This window comes from Stegostoma tigrinum, chromosome 20 (assembly GCF_030684315.1).
Source record: "Stegostoma tigrinum isolate sSteTig4 chromosome 20, sSteTig4.hap1, whole genome shotgun sequence".
Lineage (NCBI taxonomy): Eukaryota > Metazoa > Chordata > Chondrichthyes > Orectolobiformes > Stegostomatidae > Stegostoma > Stegostoma tigrinum.
The window spans coordinates 32874409-32888896 of record NC_081373.1 but is presented as its reverse complement, the minus strand read 5'-3'; the positions used below and the strand labels follow the sequence as shown (position 1 = coordinate 32888896).

At 36.9% G+C, this 14488-nt stretch overlaps 1 protein-coding gene across 2 annotated transcripts in view; it reads right to left on the bottom strand.

Moving 5' to 3' along the window:
• Positions 1 to 14488, bottom strand: part of dock1 (dedicator of cytokinesis 1) — a 562483-nt gene that overhangs the window by 206301 nt on the left and 341694 nt on the right. For both annotated transcript variants that reach the window (XM_048551079.2, XM_048551080.2), the window contains exons 28-29: positions 9074 to 9175; positions 5906 to 6000 (exon numbers count right to left, since the gene is read on the bottom strand). In XM_048551079.2, the coding sequence (XP_048407036.1) occupies positions 5906 to 6000; positions 9074 to 9175 (197 nt within the window). The remainder of the gene's footprint in view (positions 1 to 5905; positions 6001 to 9073; positions 9176 to 14488) is intronic.

The window sequence follows — 14488 nt, the reverse complement described above, 5'->3', positions numbered from 1 at the left end:
AGGTCACTCCCCAAAGGATCAGTTGCCAATTGTTGCTACATTATTTGGCTCCAGGTTGAAACCCGGCTTGCCGAATGGAACATTTGCTCTATTTCAGAACGGGTAAAGTGCCTAGGTACCTGCATTTTGAAATGATAAATATACAATTGGGCGCAGGAATACATTACTCAAGCCTGCTCCTCTATTCAAGACGATCATGGCTGATTTGATTACTCCGTCCTCTTGCTAACCCTTCACTCCTTGGCTTGTCAAGAATCTAATTATCTCTTAAAAATGTTCAAAGATTATGTTTCCACTTTTGAGGGAGAGAGCTTCAATCACTCACAATTTTCCTTGAGAGAAAATAATACTCTTCACCTAACCTAAGTGGGTGATTCTTTATTTTTATTTTATGGGCTCTCCCATAAAAAAAACTCCCTCCACTCTAATCAAGACTCCTCAATGTATTATTCAGTCAGGGCACCTGTAATATAACTAAAATCCAGTGAATACACCTCTAGCCAATCTAATCTTCCCTTTTAAGAAAACCCACTATTCCCAGTTATCAGTCCAATAAATCTTCCCTGAGTTGCTTTCAACACATTCATATCCTTCCTCAAGTAAACGGTCCAATACTGTGCACAGTACACCAGAGGTGGTTTCATCAATGTCCTGTGTAACTGAAGCACAATCTCTTTTTTTTACAGTCAATTCCCTTGAAATCCAACTCGATTCCCCAATTGCTTGCTATACTTGCCAATTAATACTTTACAATGAATTCACTAGGACACCCAGATCACACTGCATCTCAGAGTTCTGTAATCTCTCAGGATTTAGATATTATGCTTCATTTTTATTGCCTGTCAAAATGAACAACTGCACACTTTCCCACATTATATTCCACTTGTCAAATATTTTCACTTGGCTAGTCAATAATCCTTTGTAGCCTTGTTATGTCCTCTTTAAAACTTACTCGTGTTCTCTATGACCTACCACTTGTTACATCTTGCCATTCAGAAAATGTATGCCCACTCTCTGTTTGCTACTATGTAGCAAATCTCCTATCCAAGACAATATGTTATTCACTACACCATGAACTTTAAAATTCTGCAATAACGTTTGATGTGGAACCTTATCGAATGCCATCTGGTAATCTTTCATCTGGGTCAACTCTTCCCTTTCTTCACAGGCGCAGATATTGGAAGTAGCATGAAGAATGCTAAAGGATTGATTTGAAACAAAAGACTGTGGAAGACATTGTTACATTTTTAAAAACAAGTTTCAGTTGTTCAGATAATGCAACCTTCAACACCAGTGCTTCTGACATGTCCTCCTTTCTCCTCAACGGCAACATTCCTTCCAATAGGATTAACAGAGCCTTCAACCTGACCATTCCATTTTCTTCAATTCTGCTCCTATCTCCTCCCATCCTTGTCAATGACGAAGTCCTCCCCTGGTCCTTGCCTCTCAACCTCTACACTGACTAGATCATCTACTGCCATTCCACCACTGCCAACGTAATTCGACCATCAAACACATCTTTAGTTTTTACTCTTTCCCAACTCAGCCTTGCAAATCAATCATTGTCTCTGCAACACACTGGTTCCCTCAGGTTAACTCAACACAAACCACTTCCATTCCCATGAATCTTCCAAATCATGCATTGTAAATGCAGCACCAGCATTTCTAACCTCCTCTCTGCTTAATAACCAGCTGCCCACACAATCCTTCCAGGTGAGACAGGATTTTATTTGTACTTCCTTCAATTTAGAATACAACTTTTACTGTTGATCATGTGGAGTTCTTGACATATGGAGAAATATATGACTGTTGCAGAATATCTCTGTTCAGTAATTGTGCCTCAAAGCATAGAGTAGAGTATAATATAATTATTGTCTCCACTCAGCTCAGGTCTGTGTCGTTAACTTCTGTTACTGGTTCAATGTAAATTCAAGGAGAGGCATCTCATCCTTCAATCAAGCACATTACAGCCTTTTGAACTCAAGTTCAACAATTTTGAAACACAATCTTTCTTCACATTTTTTGGATGTTAACTGTTAATGAAAGCTCTGTGGTTTCCTTTCATACTTCTTCTATCTTTTGATCTACCTTTTGATTCTTACTTGTCCCATTTACTTTTGTTTCTTTAGTGGCCCCATCTTCTGTGTGTACCATCATCCCTTCCATCGGCTAATTTTGCCTGCCTTTTATGCTGCCTCATACCTTTCCTTTATTCTTTCTCTCATCTTCCCCAACTTCTGCACTTTCTTACAACTGGTTATTTATGTAACTTTTACCAGTTCTGATGAAAGATTATTATCTGTAAACCTGATCACAAACGTTGCATGAGCTACTGAGTACTCCTAGCACCTTCAGTTTTTAGTCCTCAGGTCTCAGACTTGGCTCAGTAGCTGTGAACTGAAGTCACACTTCAGAGCCCTGAACACATCATCTAAGTTAGTACTCTAGTAGTTCTGAGGGAGTATGGCATTGTTGGAAGTGCTGGGTTTCAACTGAATGAGATCTTAAATCCACCATTTCAAAAATCAATACTTGAGACAATGAAGCACTAATTGCATAAAATCTTACAGCATACATTCAGCCAGTAGTACTTAAGCAAGATCTTTGAGAAAACAACCATGATTAGTTTCACACTCCATTTTCGACTCTTTTTTCTCAAGTTCACATCTGACTACCAAGTTATGGTTAAAACCCGCTTCCACCATTCTGTGAGAAGAACGGTTTCTATTTGGACAACTTAAAAAATTCTCATCTACCTGTCAGATCCTTTGCAAATGATTTTAACTCTAACCACTTGCTTCAGTCACCAGAGATGGAGAAAACATTTTCTATCTATGCTATCGACAACTATCAACTGGAAATCTCTGAGGACACCTCTTAACCTGTTCCAAGGGGGAAAACAACTAAATTTCCAACCTCTTCTCATAACATACAAAATATTTCTCTGTTAAGGCCTTTAAATTTTCCCTTAAGTGTCTAACATTGCCCACATACTCCACTTGAAGCTAAATGGGCGATTTATAAAGTTCTAGCATTATCTTTTTTTAAAATTCAGTCATGAGATGTGGGCGTCACTGGATGCATTTATTGCCCATCTCAAGTTGCCATTGAGTTTTAGTGGTGAACTACCTTCCTGTCTCGCTGCAGCCCACATACTGCAGGTAGGTTCACAATGCCGTAACAGAGGGAATTCCACGACTTCAACCTAACTACTAAAGGAATGGCAGTATTTTTCCAAGTAAGGATGATGAATGGCTTGGAGGGGAATTTGCTGGTAAGTTCAATGGTTACTTGATAAGTCCAAGAAACCCACATGCTTTTCAAATACCTGAAATGCTTTATTTGTCTTTTCAGATGCCAAGTTGTCTCTATTTTTCTCATTTCGGCTGCACCATTTATACAACATCAGTCCATATTAGTTCTCACATTTCTCTACATTGATCTTCATTTGCTATTCTTATTTGTAAATATGATACTATTTTTCCATTCTGTTTATGTCATTCTGAGGTGAACAGGCAACCCGTCACCATTCACTGTTGCCCATGTTATTATCTGAAAATTTTACAATGCTCCTTCCTATATCCAGGTCCATAGTTTGTTCATAAAATTTATAAGGTGCAACTCAAGCAACAGAAGCAAAGATAATGGGAACTGCAGATGCTGGAGAATCCCAGATAACAAAGTGTGTAGCTGGATGAACACAGCAGGCCAAGGAGCATCTCAGGACCACAAAAGCTGATGTTTCGGGCCTAGATGAAGGGTCTAGGCCCGAAGCGTCAGCTTTTGTGCTGCTGAGATGCTGCTTGGCCTGCTGTGGTCATCCAGCTACACACTTTGTTATCAACAGAAGCAAAACTGGCTTCTTGCGGAACACCACACAGATCATCTCAGTGTATAAATATCTACCAATCAACATTGTTCCCCGTAACTGAAACAAAACCATATTCATATCACCATTTTCCCCTCAATTATTTGATTTTCCTTCTAAAAACTTTTCTTTTGTAGTACATTGTTTAATGTCTTCAGAAAGTACGCATATAGAGATACGGCACTAACCTCAAACAACATTTTTGTTAAGTTAAATAATTCAATCAAATTAGACAAACACAATTTGCCTTTTAACAAATTCACATTTCCTCGCTTTGGCCAAATTTTTTCAAATAATTGTACATTTTTTTCTGATAATGGCTTCCAATAACTATCCTGTACTTTCTCCTTTTATGCCCCTCCTCTTTCTTGAAGAGTGGTATAACATTACCGATTCTCCAGTTTCTGACACCAATCCTGTATCCGATGAACATTGAAACACTGGGACTAATTCCTCTGCTAATTCTACTTTTGTTTCTATGGCAAATATGATGTGTCTTCTCTGCTTTTGGTGGAATAGTGGAAAGTGAATGCTCGAGAAGATCAGCGTTAACGTTTTGGTTCAGAACTCAGGAAGGGTCACCGGACCCGAAACGTTAACTTTGATTTTCTGTTCACATATGTTGCCAGCCCTACTGAGCTTTCCCAGCAACTTCTGCTTTGGTTCATTATTGTGTACTTTTAAACAAACATTTTTTTTTAAATGGAATGACTTATTTAACAGGACATCTTGAGCACATTTACTCAGTGTGGAAAAGTGGGCATGATACCAAGTACCCGTCTCTTTATCCAATGTGAACTATCGAGAGGTATTTCATTCATTATAATCTTAAAAACGTAGTCTTGTTCTGAGGAAGAGTCACTGGACCAGAAATGTTAACTTTGATTTTCTCTTCACAGGTGCTGTCAAACCTGCAGAGCTTTTCCAGCAACTTCTGTTTTTGCTCTTGATTTACAGCATCTGCAGTTCTTTTAATTTTTACAATAATGAACCAATTATATTCTGTAGCTTTAAATATCTCATGACTTGGAATGCTCTCGAGTGAATGTGAACTCCAAGCACAGGAATAGCTAATGCAAACTGTTACAGAGTGGGCAACCCCTATGTAATGATAGAGGGTAGTTATTCACTGGTAACAAATGAAAGCCTAGATCATATTTTGCAATACCTTTATTTAATGCCCCCGTTGATAAAATGAAAATGGCCTGAGCCATGAGTAACTACCCTATTCATAAAATGAGTGCTTCTTAAGTCCACAGGTTTCTGTTAAGTATAACTTTTTAAATTAAAATATTCATGCAGGGTTTGCAGATAGTTATAACTCAGTAGCAACTCCAATTTTTAAATAGGAACACAACACTTCTGAATGATAGATTCTTACATTTGTGTGACCAATTGTCAGAGGGAAAATGCTAACATGCTTCTTAAAACACTAAAAATGCAAATTGTTTTTCACCAACTTCCACCTGCAATCTATTTCAGTCAGATAAACCCAAAATAACTCTAAATTTATGACATTTCTTCTCAATCAACAATGAATACATAATACAAAAGTCTAACCAAATCAACACGAACACCTGAACGATCAAGATTCAATGCAATGGATCAGTTATTTGTCTGCAACGAGAGAGTAAATGACACATTGAATTTTAAATATTATTTGGTATTTAACACTAAAATTGACTTAGGCCGCAGGTTAATGTAAATATAATTCATTTTGCAACAATGTACATTTGACATACCAAATCGAGGAAAAAACAGTGAAGCAAAGCTAATGTTAATTAGATTGAGCTTTGTTAGTTTTTAAATACATCAAATATTTTAAGAACTTTAAACTGTTTTGCACTGGTCATTTGTAAACAGGATTTACAAAATACTACACACGTTTGAAAAAAAATATTAGTATACACCAATGAACTAGTCTTTTGAAATGCTGCTTTTTTCCATTCAGTTGCTTCTGGAGGCAAACACAATGGTGGATCAGGCATGGAGAAAAAATACTGCAGTACCAACTTAAGAGCTTCTCTCAATACTTACTTATTTTGCATCATGTTCATTATAACCCAATCAGCAAGATAGACATTCTTTCCAATGAGATCTTTGAACATAATGAACGTCTCCATCAAAAAATCCTGAAACAAAGTTCAAATTGAAATTGTTTTTACAAAATCATTTGTTTGAGATTCTTGCATTACAAACTAAATATCCAAATATATAAATTACTGAATAACAACTTGAACAATGTATTTAATTTTAAGGCTCTATCTTTTGAGTCAAAAACTTCCATCATCTTGAACATCCTAACAAGTCATCTCTTAGCCTTGCCTATTGCCCAACTTTCCAATGTCTCCTCATTTCTGAAGTCTTTTATTCATTGGTGGTCCCTCACATACGAGGGTAGCTCTCTCTTCCACTTTCAGGGCGAGTCCAGAGGTAGTTGTACAGATCGATGTGGCTATTGCAGACTCTGTTACACTTGGGGCAGAAAGTTGTCATGGGAAGGGGTGGGGAGGGGCATTGTTGTGGCAGTGTGTTCCTTTCGCTGTTTTCATCTGGCTTCAGCTTTTTTATAAAGTATTATAAAGAACCTCATTTCTGGGACCATCCTGATAAATTTTCCCTATACCCTGTGAAGGGCCTTTACATTTTACCTGAAGTACAGTACACTGAATTTTCCGCTCTACTCCACCTGAATCCAAACCACTGATTGATAAAATTCTAGTATGATCTTAGCAGTAAATCCAAATGACTCCAAGTTGAACTAAACAACAGTTTTTTAAACCTTGTTATGTCCCCTGCAACCTTTCAAGAATTATCTTTACAGACATGAAAGGATCTATTCTCTGTTCACCTAGAACACACAATTTCATGTACAGTCTTTCCATAGCAGTTCTCACATTTTTCTCCAATGGACTTCATTTGCCATGTTTCTGCTCATTTCACCATCCTGTTCATGTCATCCCGAATCCTTATCACAATTCACCATGTTGTCAAGTTAATATCATTTGCAAACTTTGGACTGATGTTTACTAGACCCAAGTCTGATGGTGCATTTCAATCAGATATCAGATTTTTGGTTCAATTTAGATGAACCATGGAGTCTTTCCTGTACATAGGTTTTCTTGTTCCAGAGTCTAGCATATCTAACATGAAATGATTCACTTTTCTGTCACAGCTGGTGTTAACCACAGCATAGGAGGCTGTGTGCTCAGATCTGTTCCAGGAGCATAAGCACAAAATTTAGGTTGACACTTCAGATGTAGTATTGAGAAAATGGTACAGCAACAGAGGCACTGTCTTTCAGATGAGACATTAATTCAAGACCCTGCCTGCCCTTTCAGATGGACATGACCAATAATAATCTCTGAAATAACATAACTACAACAAATCATAGACTTATCATCACATTGTGGTTTGTGGACCCTACTTTATATTTTAAAAATTGCTCCTTTTCCTACTCTAGTAATAGTAACTGCACATCAGAAATTCTTCCTTGGCTGAAAAGTTCTCCAGGTCTTTTTCAGTCATGACAGGCACTCTACAATGGAGGAACATTATTAGTTTTTTCTTTCGCTGTTTGCACCTAAAGTTCAAGTTATCCAGCAATAAGTTTTGAACACTTCTTTTGTCCTGTACCTCATTCCATCGGGTTTGCCTGCCATGAGTCCTGAGGAAAGCCCAGAAATTCCAGATCGAAACAAAGACTAATTATAATTTAGACATTGCTTTAAATTCCTAACATGCGCCAGTGGGAATTGACCAATACAGACATGCAATTTTCCAGCTTTAATTTCAGGTTAAAAATCAGTATCTTGCAAAGAGAAAATAAACTTGAAATTGGGATAAATATAGTATACATTCAATTATTGTACGAGGCATTGAAAACTCTGCTACAGTACTGTGTAATTTTTTTTAACATTACAAGGGTTACTTTATAATACAACAGTTCCTTGAGATTACAAAATTTAACACCACTTTTCCAAAATTGTTTTTTTAAGTAATTTTTTTGATAAATAACTATGCTTTCCAATATCCACAGTAAGGATTTGAAGGTAATTTTTTTCCATTCTTCACCAGAAAATTCTTGAATGAATGATTAAAACTTATTTTGTGCTTTCTTTAAAGTTTTCTTGGCTTTCAAAAGGCCAGAGCTTGGATTTCATATCTGTGTCCAGAATTGTGACTGTGTGCAGTTCTGAGCATTTTTAACACATCTAATATCAAGCATTCTTTCCATCCTGCAGATTTGCTTCAAACAATATTGTAAAAGGTAAATCTCACACTGTTATTGAGGAAAATGTCTATTCAGTATGCTTTTATTTTAAAGAGATAGATATACGAGTAAAATAAAATTTGATGCTGCAGCTAGCGTTGATGATGCTTTCTCTGCTATAAACATTGAAACATATGGCAGAAAGATAGGGAAACGAAGAAGGGAGAAAAGAAAAATGCCTTTGTATGGGATCTTCTAATTTTTCATCACTAAATTTTAGTTATGGAGTAAACAATATGAAAGAATGGCTGAAGAATTAGATTAGATTTTATTGTCATGAGTACTCAAGTTGGAGTGTACAGGAGTGTAGTGAAAGAAGTGCACAGTCTCGTCACTATTCGGCACCGTCTTTGAATACAGTAGCTTTATTTAAAAACAAGCTACAATTAAATAAGCAGAAACAAAAGGAAAATGAAATGTCCAGATCACCCTCCCCACTGCCAGGAGCCTTGATCAAGGCTCGCTAATGCCGTGGTACTGCTACCGTTGCAACTGCCACTTCTGATGGTGGATGAGGTGAGTGATGGCACAGCAAATAAGCACAGAAGGTTTGGGGTATGCATGCTAGGATTAAGAACAATAATAGAAAAGGCAACAACTAGCAAAAAGGTCAGGAGGAAGGAAATTGGTTAGAGAAGCACAAGTGACTGAATAATAAAATGCAAAGATCATAGTGAACTGTTAACTTATAAGATCTAAAAAGAGTCTTCAAAGCTTTGAAGAATAATCAAAGAGCATTCAAAGGATACTTCAGAATTTCGACTAAAAAGTTTGGAAAGAATTTTTGAAATACAGAATTAAGTATATTTACAATTCAAAACATATTACTTGCACATGCTTCAAGTGCTATTGTGCATCTGTTCAATTGTTCATACAACTCAGATCTGCAAACCAGCTCCATAAAATTATGCAAAATTTGTTGTTCCACTTACCACGACATCTGATCTCATTATCCCAAAGACCTTGATTAAATGGGCATAATGATAATCTTCCATCTGCCTCAGAATGGCTGTCATGCAAGCAACAAAGTTACCCTGAAGTGCAAAATAATTCGTGTTAATCCTTATGGATCACAAAACCTTTATATTCATGCATCTTACAATAGCACTGACGATATTTTCCTCTGGAAATACCTCGCAATCTGTTCTGAAATGTCTTAAAATGAAACTATGGGTCAATTTAAAAGGCATGATCTGGTTTAAGAGAAAAGGATTTTAATTTTACAGTTGCTAAATTTGCAGCGCAACTCCAATCCTCAGAAAAGCAAGCAGTCAAAAATTCTTGCCATTGACACTTTCAAATTGCTTTGATTTGATGCAAAGTGTGATGTCAAATTTTGTTATCAGACGTTGAGGTGGTCTGTTGGATCCTCTCAAAACTTCAAGTTAATTTTCAATTCACTGCTACAGCATTAGCAAGCATTGTGGATTGGAAGCAAGTTCAGAAACAGATTCGTGAAGGAGTCTTCCAGACATTGAGTTGTTAGTACAGCCTTCAAAACCAACTCCTTTTAGCAGTTGCGAAGAGTGTGAAAGCCGCATTATTGCATTGATTTTGTTTGTTTGAGTCATCAGCATGATGGTAGACAGGGGGAAGATGCCAGTGTTGGGTTGAACAGGCACAGTCAGAGCATTTGGGAGGGTTTGGTACTTCTGTGAACTTTGGAAAATGTAACACATTGAGGAAGCTCTTGAAATTCCAGCACCTAAGCCACATGACTTACCTTTTAGCACAACCACCATTCAGGAGCATGAACAATAACAGGTAAAACTACATTCAATGGTTTTGAACATCCGTTAGAATTTACCCAATTTACGTTTGATTTGAAAAACTCTCTCAATTTTCACACCATCCTTTACTAGGATTGTTTGCTTTTCAATCTAAGCAGCATGTCATGGGAAATATATTTTTAGCACTCCATGGCTCTTGAGGCCTATCTAATGTAGAAACATCCTTGTGTGTTTCATAAAAAGCCAAAGGAAAAACAGCAGAAATCTGACTTTAGCACTAGACTGTCTCTACAGTGGTAATTAAGAGGAAACACCCAACATGATTATTTTCTCAACATTTTTGATATTTTGCCTAGCACTATGATATGTTAAAACACATTATTATAAAAATGGTCAGTCTTTTCAAGATGGGAAAAAAATCAGACATTTGGAAAAATAATTATTAACAAATTAACTCAGTTAGGAATGCCTTAATCTTACACTTATTTTATATTTAAAAGTCCTAACAACAACATGCAGCATAGTTTTAGCTCCGCCACCCAGGACATGCCACATCCACATTGATTCACTCCCTCCACCATTGCTGTTCAGTGGTATCACTCTGTACCATCTATATGATGCACTGCAGAAATTCACCAAGGCTTCTTAGACAGCGCCTTCCAAACCCATGACCATTAATATTTGGAAGTGCAATGGTAGCTGCAATGAGGGAACATTATCTGTAAGTTCCCTCCAATCTGTCTCTCAACTTCGGCAAAACTAAAGAACTGATCATCGACTTCAGAAATATATGACGGTTCCTTCACTGTCGCTCTGTCAAAGTCCTGGAACTCCCTAACAGCATTGTGGGTCTACCTACTCCAAATGGACTGCAGCAGTTCAACAAGGTAGATCGCCATCACCTTTGAAAGATATCAATGAATGGGCAATAAATACAAGCACAGCCAGGAACACGCACATTCCATGAATGAGTAAAAAATAAATTAAGAGTTAAAGAGGCATATAGCATCTTTGCCTTTATCAGTCAGGCAGAGCGTTCAAAAGTTGGCAAGTGATGTTGCAGCTGTATAAGACTTTAGCTAGGCCACATTTGGAGCATTCTAGTCCCGACACTATAGGAAAGATGTGGAGGCATGGAGAATGCAAATGAGGTTTGCCAGGATGTTTCACAGATTGGAGTACATTAGCAATAAAGAGAGGTTGGACAAACCTGGATTGTTCTTGCTAGAGCATCAAAGGCTGAAGGTTAACGTGATAAGAGTATTTAAAATTATGAGAGGCATGGATAGGTTGGAGTGTTTTACCCAGGGTGAAAATATCAAATACTAAGGGCATAGGTTTAAAGTGAGAGGAGAAAAGTTTAAGGGGATGGGCAAGGAAAGCGTTTCTTTTAAACAAATAGCAAGGAGCATGCCACCTGGAGAGTCATAGCAGCAGATACGTTAGCAAAATTTAAGAGGCATTGAGATAGACACCTGGACAGGCAGGAAGAGAGAGATACAGACCATGTGCAGGCAGATAGGATTTGTTTAGAATAGTATTGTGATTAGCATAGCCATGAGATGCCTAAAGACATATTCTGGGGCTGTACTGTTCTATGTTAGAGCACCATGCTTTCAGCTATTAGACCTGATTTTCAAACTTTCAGTTTATCTATTCGGAATTAGTAATGCTACACAGAATAATAGACAACTGAAGTTTTGGACAAACAGAAATAGAAGGCAAAAATAACAAAAGGAGAAAAAGCTTAAGCAAAAATAAGCAGCAGCAAAATGGGAAGAAAGAAACATGAGTGAATAGAATGACAGGGTTGGGGGGGTGCACTCATGGCTGAAGAGGAAAATGAAAACAGTTTAGAGGAAGTCAAAAAAAAGGAAACATCAATCAAATGCAATTTTACAAACATAACCAAACATTAGAACCAAATGTCAGCTTGTTTCCAGACTCTCAAATCAGCACAGGATAAAATCTTAACTCGTCACATAAAAATTCCTGGATTTTTGAACAGCTCCACATATTTGAGCTTCAGGTTTAATTATTCATGTGCCAGAAAAATTGCATAATTCACACACTTGGTTAAGGAAAAGGAGAACTTGCGTTTCAAATGTTGTGATCAGTTAAAAAATAGAGTGCGCAAAATTAATTGTTTAAAATATCCCAACATCCTTTTATATTCTAGCTGAAACAACATGAATGAAGTGATTAATCCTCTGACTGACATTATTGTTTTCTGCATATAGTCAGTTTCTGAGTCCAATACTTAATTATACTTCTAGAAATATCAGAAAATGCACAATTTTAACATGAGAAAAGGCAGGTTTGATTGGGTGACCTATTAAATGCTGAATTCCAAACTTGCCAACATCTAGATGCAATGGTGTTGGGATAGGTGCAGGGAACTAATCTGCTCACAGGACAAGCATCGGAAATTTGAATATAAATTGAGTTCACAGCCTCATATTTAAACATCTTTTCAACTAAAACCAGAACTGGCTGAATGTTAAAAACTTCTGAAAACTAAAAAGCAATAATGGAAAGACTGCTGAAACTTATGTTTTACATCCAGAATAAATGTTACAGTAACCCCCTACAAGTGCCACCCATCACTTCTCCATTCCTTCTGCTCTCCTGCACAATGTTCTCTGAATGACTCGTCAAAGCTCCACAATGAAGCCTTCAAGTCTTCCACTCAATCTGCCTTTCAGTTCTGGTCTTCCTCATTCGTAGTGATCTGATGTTGCCTGACTCCATACTCTGATTACCCCATGCTTCAGCTTTTGCCAAATTGTCCCTGGTTCCGGATATCAATCTTTCCCCACCTCTCTGGTGCTTCTCAGCTCCCCTGCCACAGCTGTATGCTGAAGGCCAGATTTGACAGCCTCTGGATGGCTGTGGTCAGGAATCTAGAGACAGGAAAAAATAATTTGCTGGCCTCCAAATTAACATCCAACTCAATGTGGCATGTTTTAAAAATGTGAGAAAGGCACCACAACACATGCCATCATTTCATTAAAAAAATAGCAAAATCAACAACACAAAGACCAATTTACCAAAGTCAGTCTCATCAATTACTAAACAGCACTGACAGTAAAGGAGATCTACCATTTAAATAGATGACCTTAATACTTCAATTGAATGAGACAATCTAATGATCAGATACTGCTACAAAAATGTATTAAGAAATAAAGCATATTTTATGTTAATGTGTTCAAGGGCTTATTGCAGTAAGGTTAAATATATTTAACTGTATTATGTCACCACTCCAAAGAAAATGCTTGAATGTGAATTTCCAGTCACGTCTGATTGCCACACTCATCCATCAATTGTGCTCTGAAGGCAGCTATTCATATAAAAATATGTATGAAAGGAGCATAAAATCATTTTGTATGTATGCAGTTTGGATAGCTGACTCCCTGGATGCACGAAAACCCATTTTCTACTAACAGGACTTTTACTCTCAGAATGGATAAAGTGTTGAAATATTCCCCATCACTCATAAGATCTCAGTTTTAAAATGAATCTAACATTTTTGTTCAGCAAAATAATTTAAAATTACATCAGATGTTTTAGATGCTGGCATAAATTTCCCATGAAAATGAAAACTACCAGCTGCAATTAGATTTAACAACTTGATTTGTATCTGATATGCAACGTGAAGTTTAACAAACAATTTACTATCTCAACAGTAATTAGTAATTGAGCTCTTGATCTGCTGGTGAAAATCAAAGTACTTATTGGTTTTTGTTGATATGCCTGTGAAAATAGTTGAATGAGACATTGCAAGTTATAGTCTCCAATATTCTAATGCAAAACAAAGAGCTTACATTGCTCACATAAGAATTAAGATTCAACCACTATATTTTCAAAACCAGTTTTTCATATGGCAAGACAGCAAGCAACAAAAATGACAACACGAAACATTAACACATAACATTCATCTTCTATACAATTCAGGTTTGTTCCATTAGACATCAGCAAATCACTTGGGTTCAAGTTTTAATTGGGGATGCTCCCGAGGGTAGTGAACTCTAATCTTTCACGCTGATGACACAGTACCGAAAGCTGTGCTAACAAAAATAATAAAACTTATAATATCCAGCAGATGCTTTCTGCTGCAAAATAAGAGGCAAGATTTAACAATATATGATAGCTGCGTGAAACAGTTCAGGACTGTAATTCATTTTAGAGAAAATGCAGTTTCAAATTTAACCTTCGAAATAAGTGCAGGATAAGATGCAATTCTTGCATATATTATATTCTTAATGTAGACAAAGCCAAACTTATGAGATAGCACTCTAACAATTCTTTGCTTTGTGGTTTAAACTTCAAGAAATTCATAAGTCAGGCTGTATTTAGAGTTAATCATGGTTCTTGACTTTCAACTCTGGGACGCAATGAAATCATCTGTCTTGAGGGGTTACAAAATCTCATCAGCCGCTGCAAAGGAGCAAAAGGAAAATTACGACCTCAATGAACTTACAAATGATAAATGCACTAGTCTCTGCAGATGAACTGTGATTATTTGATTCTTCCATCAGGAAATAACGCTGTTATGGATAATGGCTGTAATACAGAATTTTATAAAGTAGCACTGATTGCCTCATCCCACTAATCCCA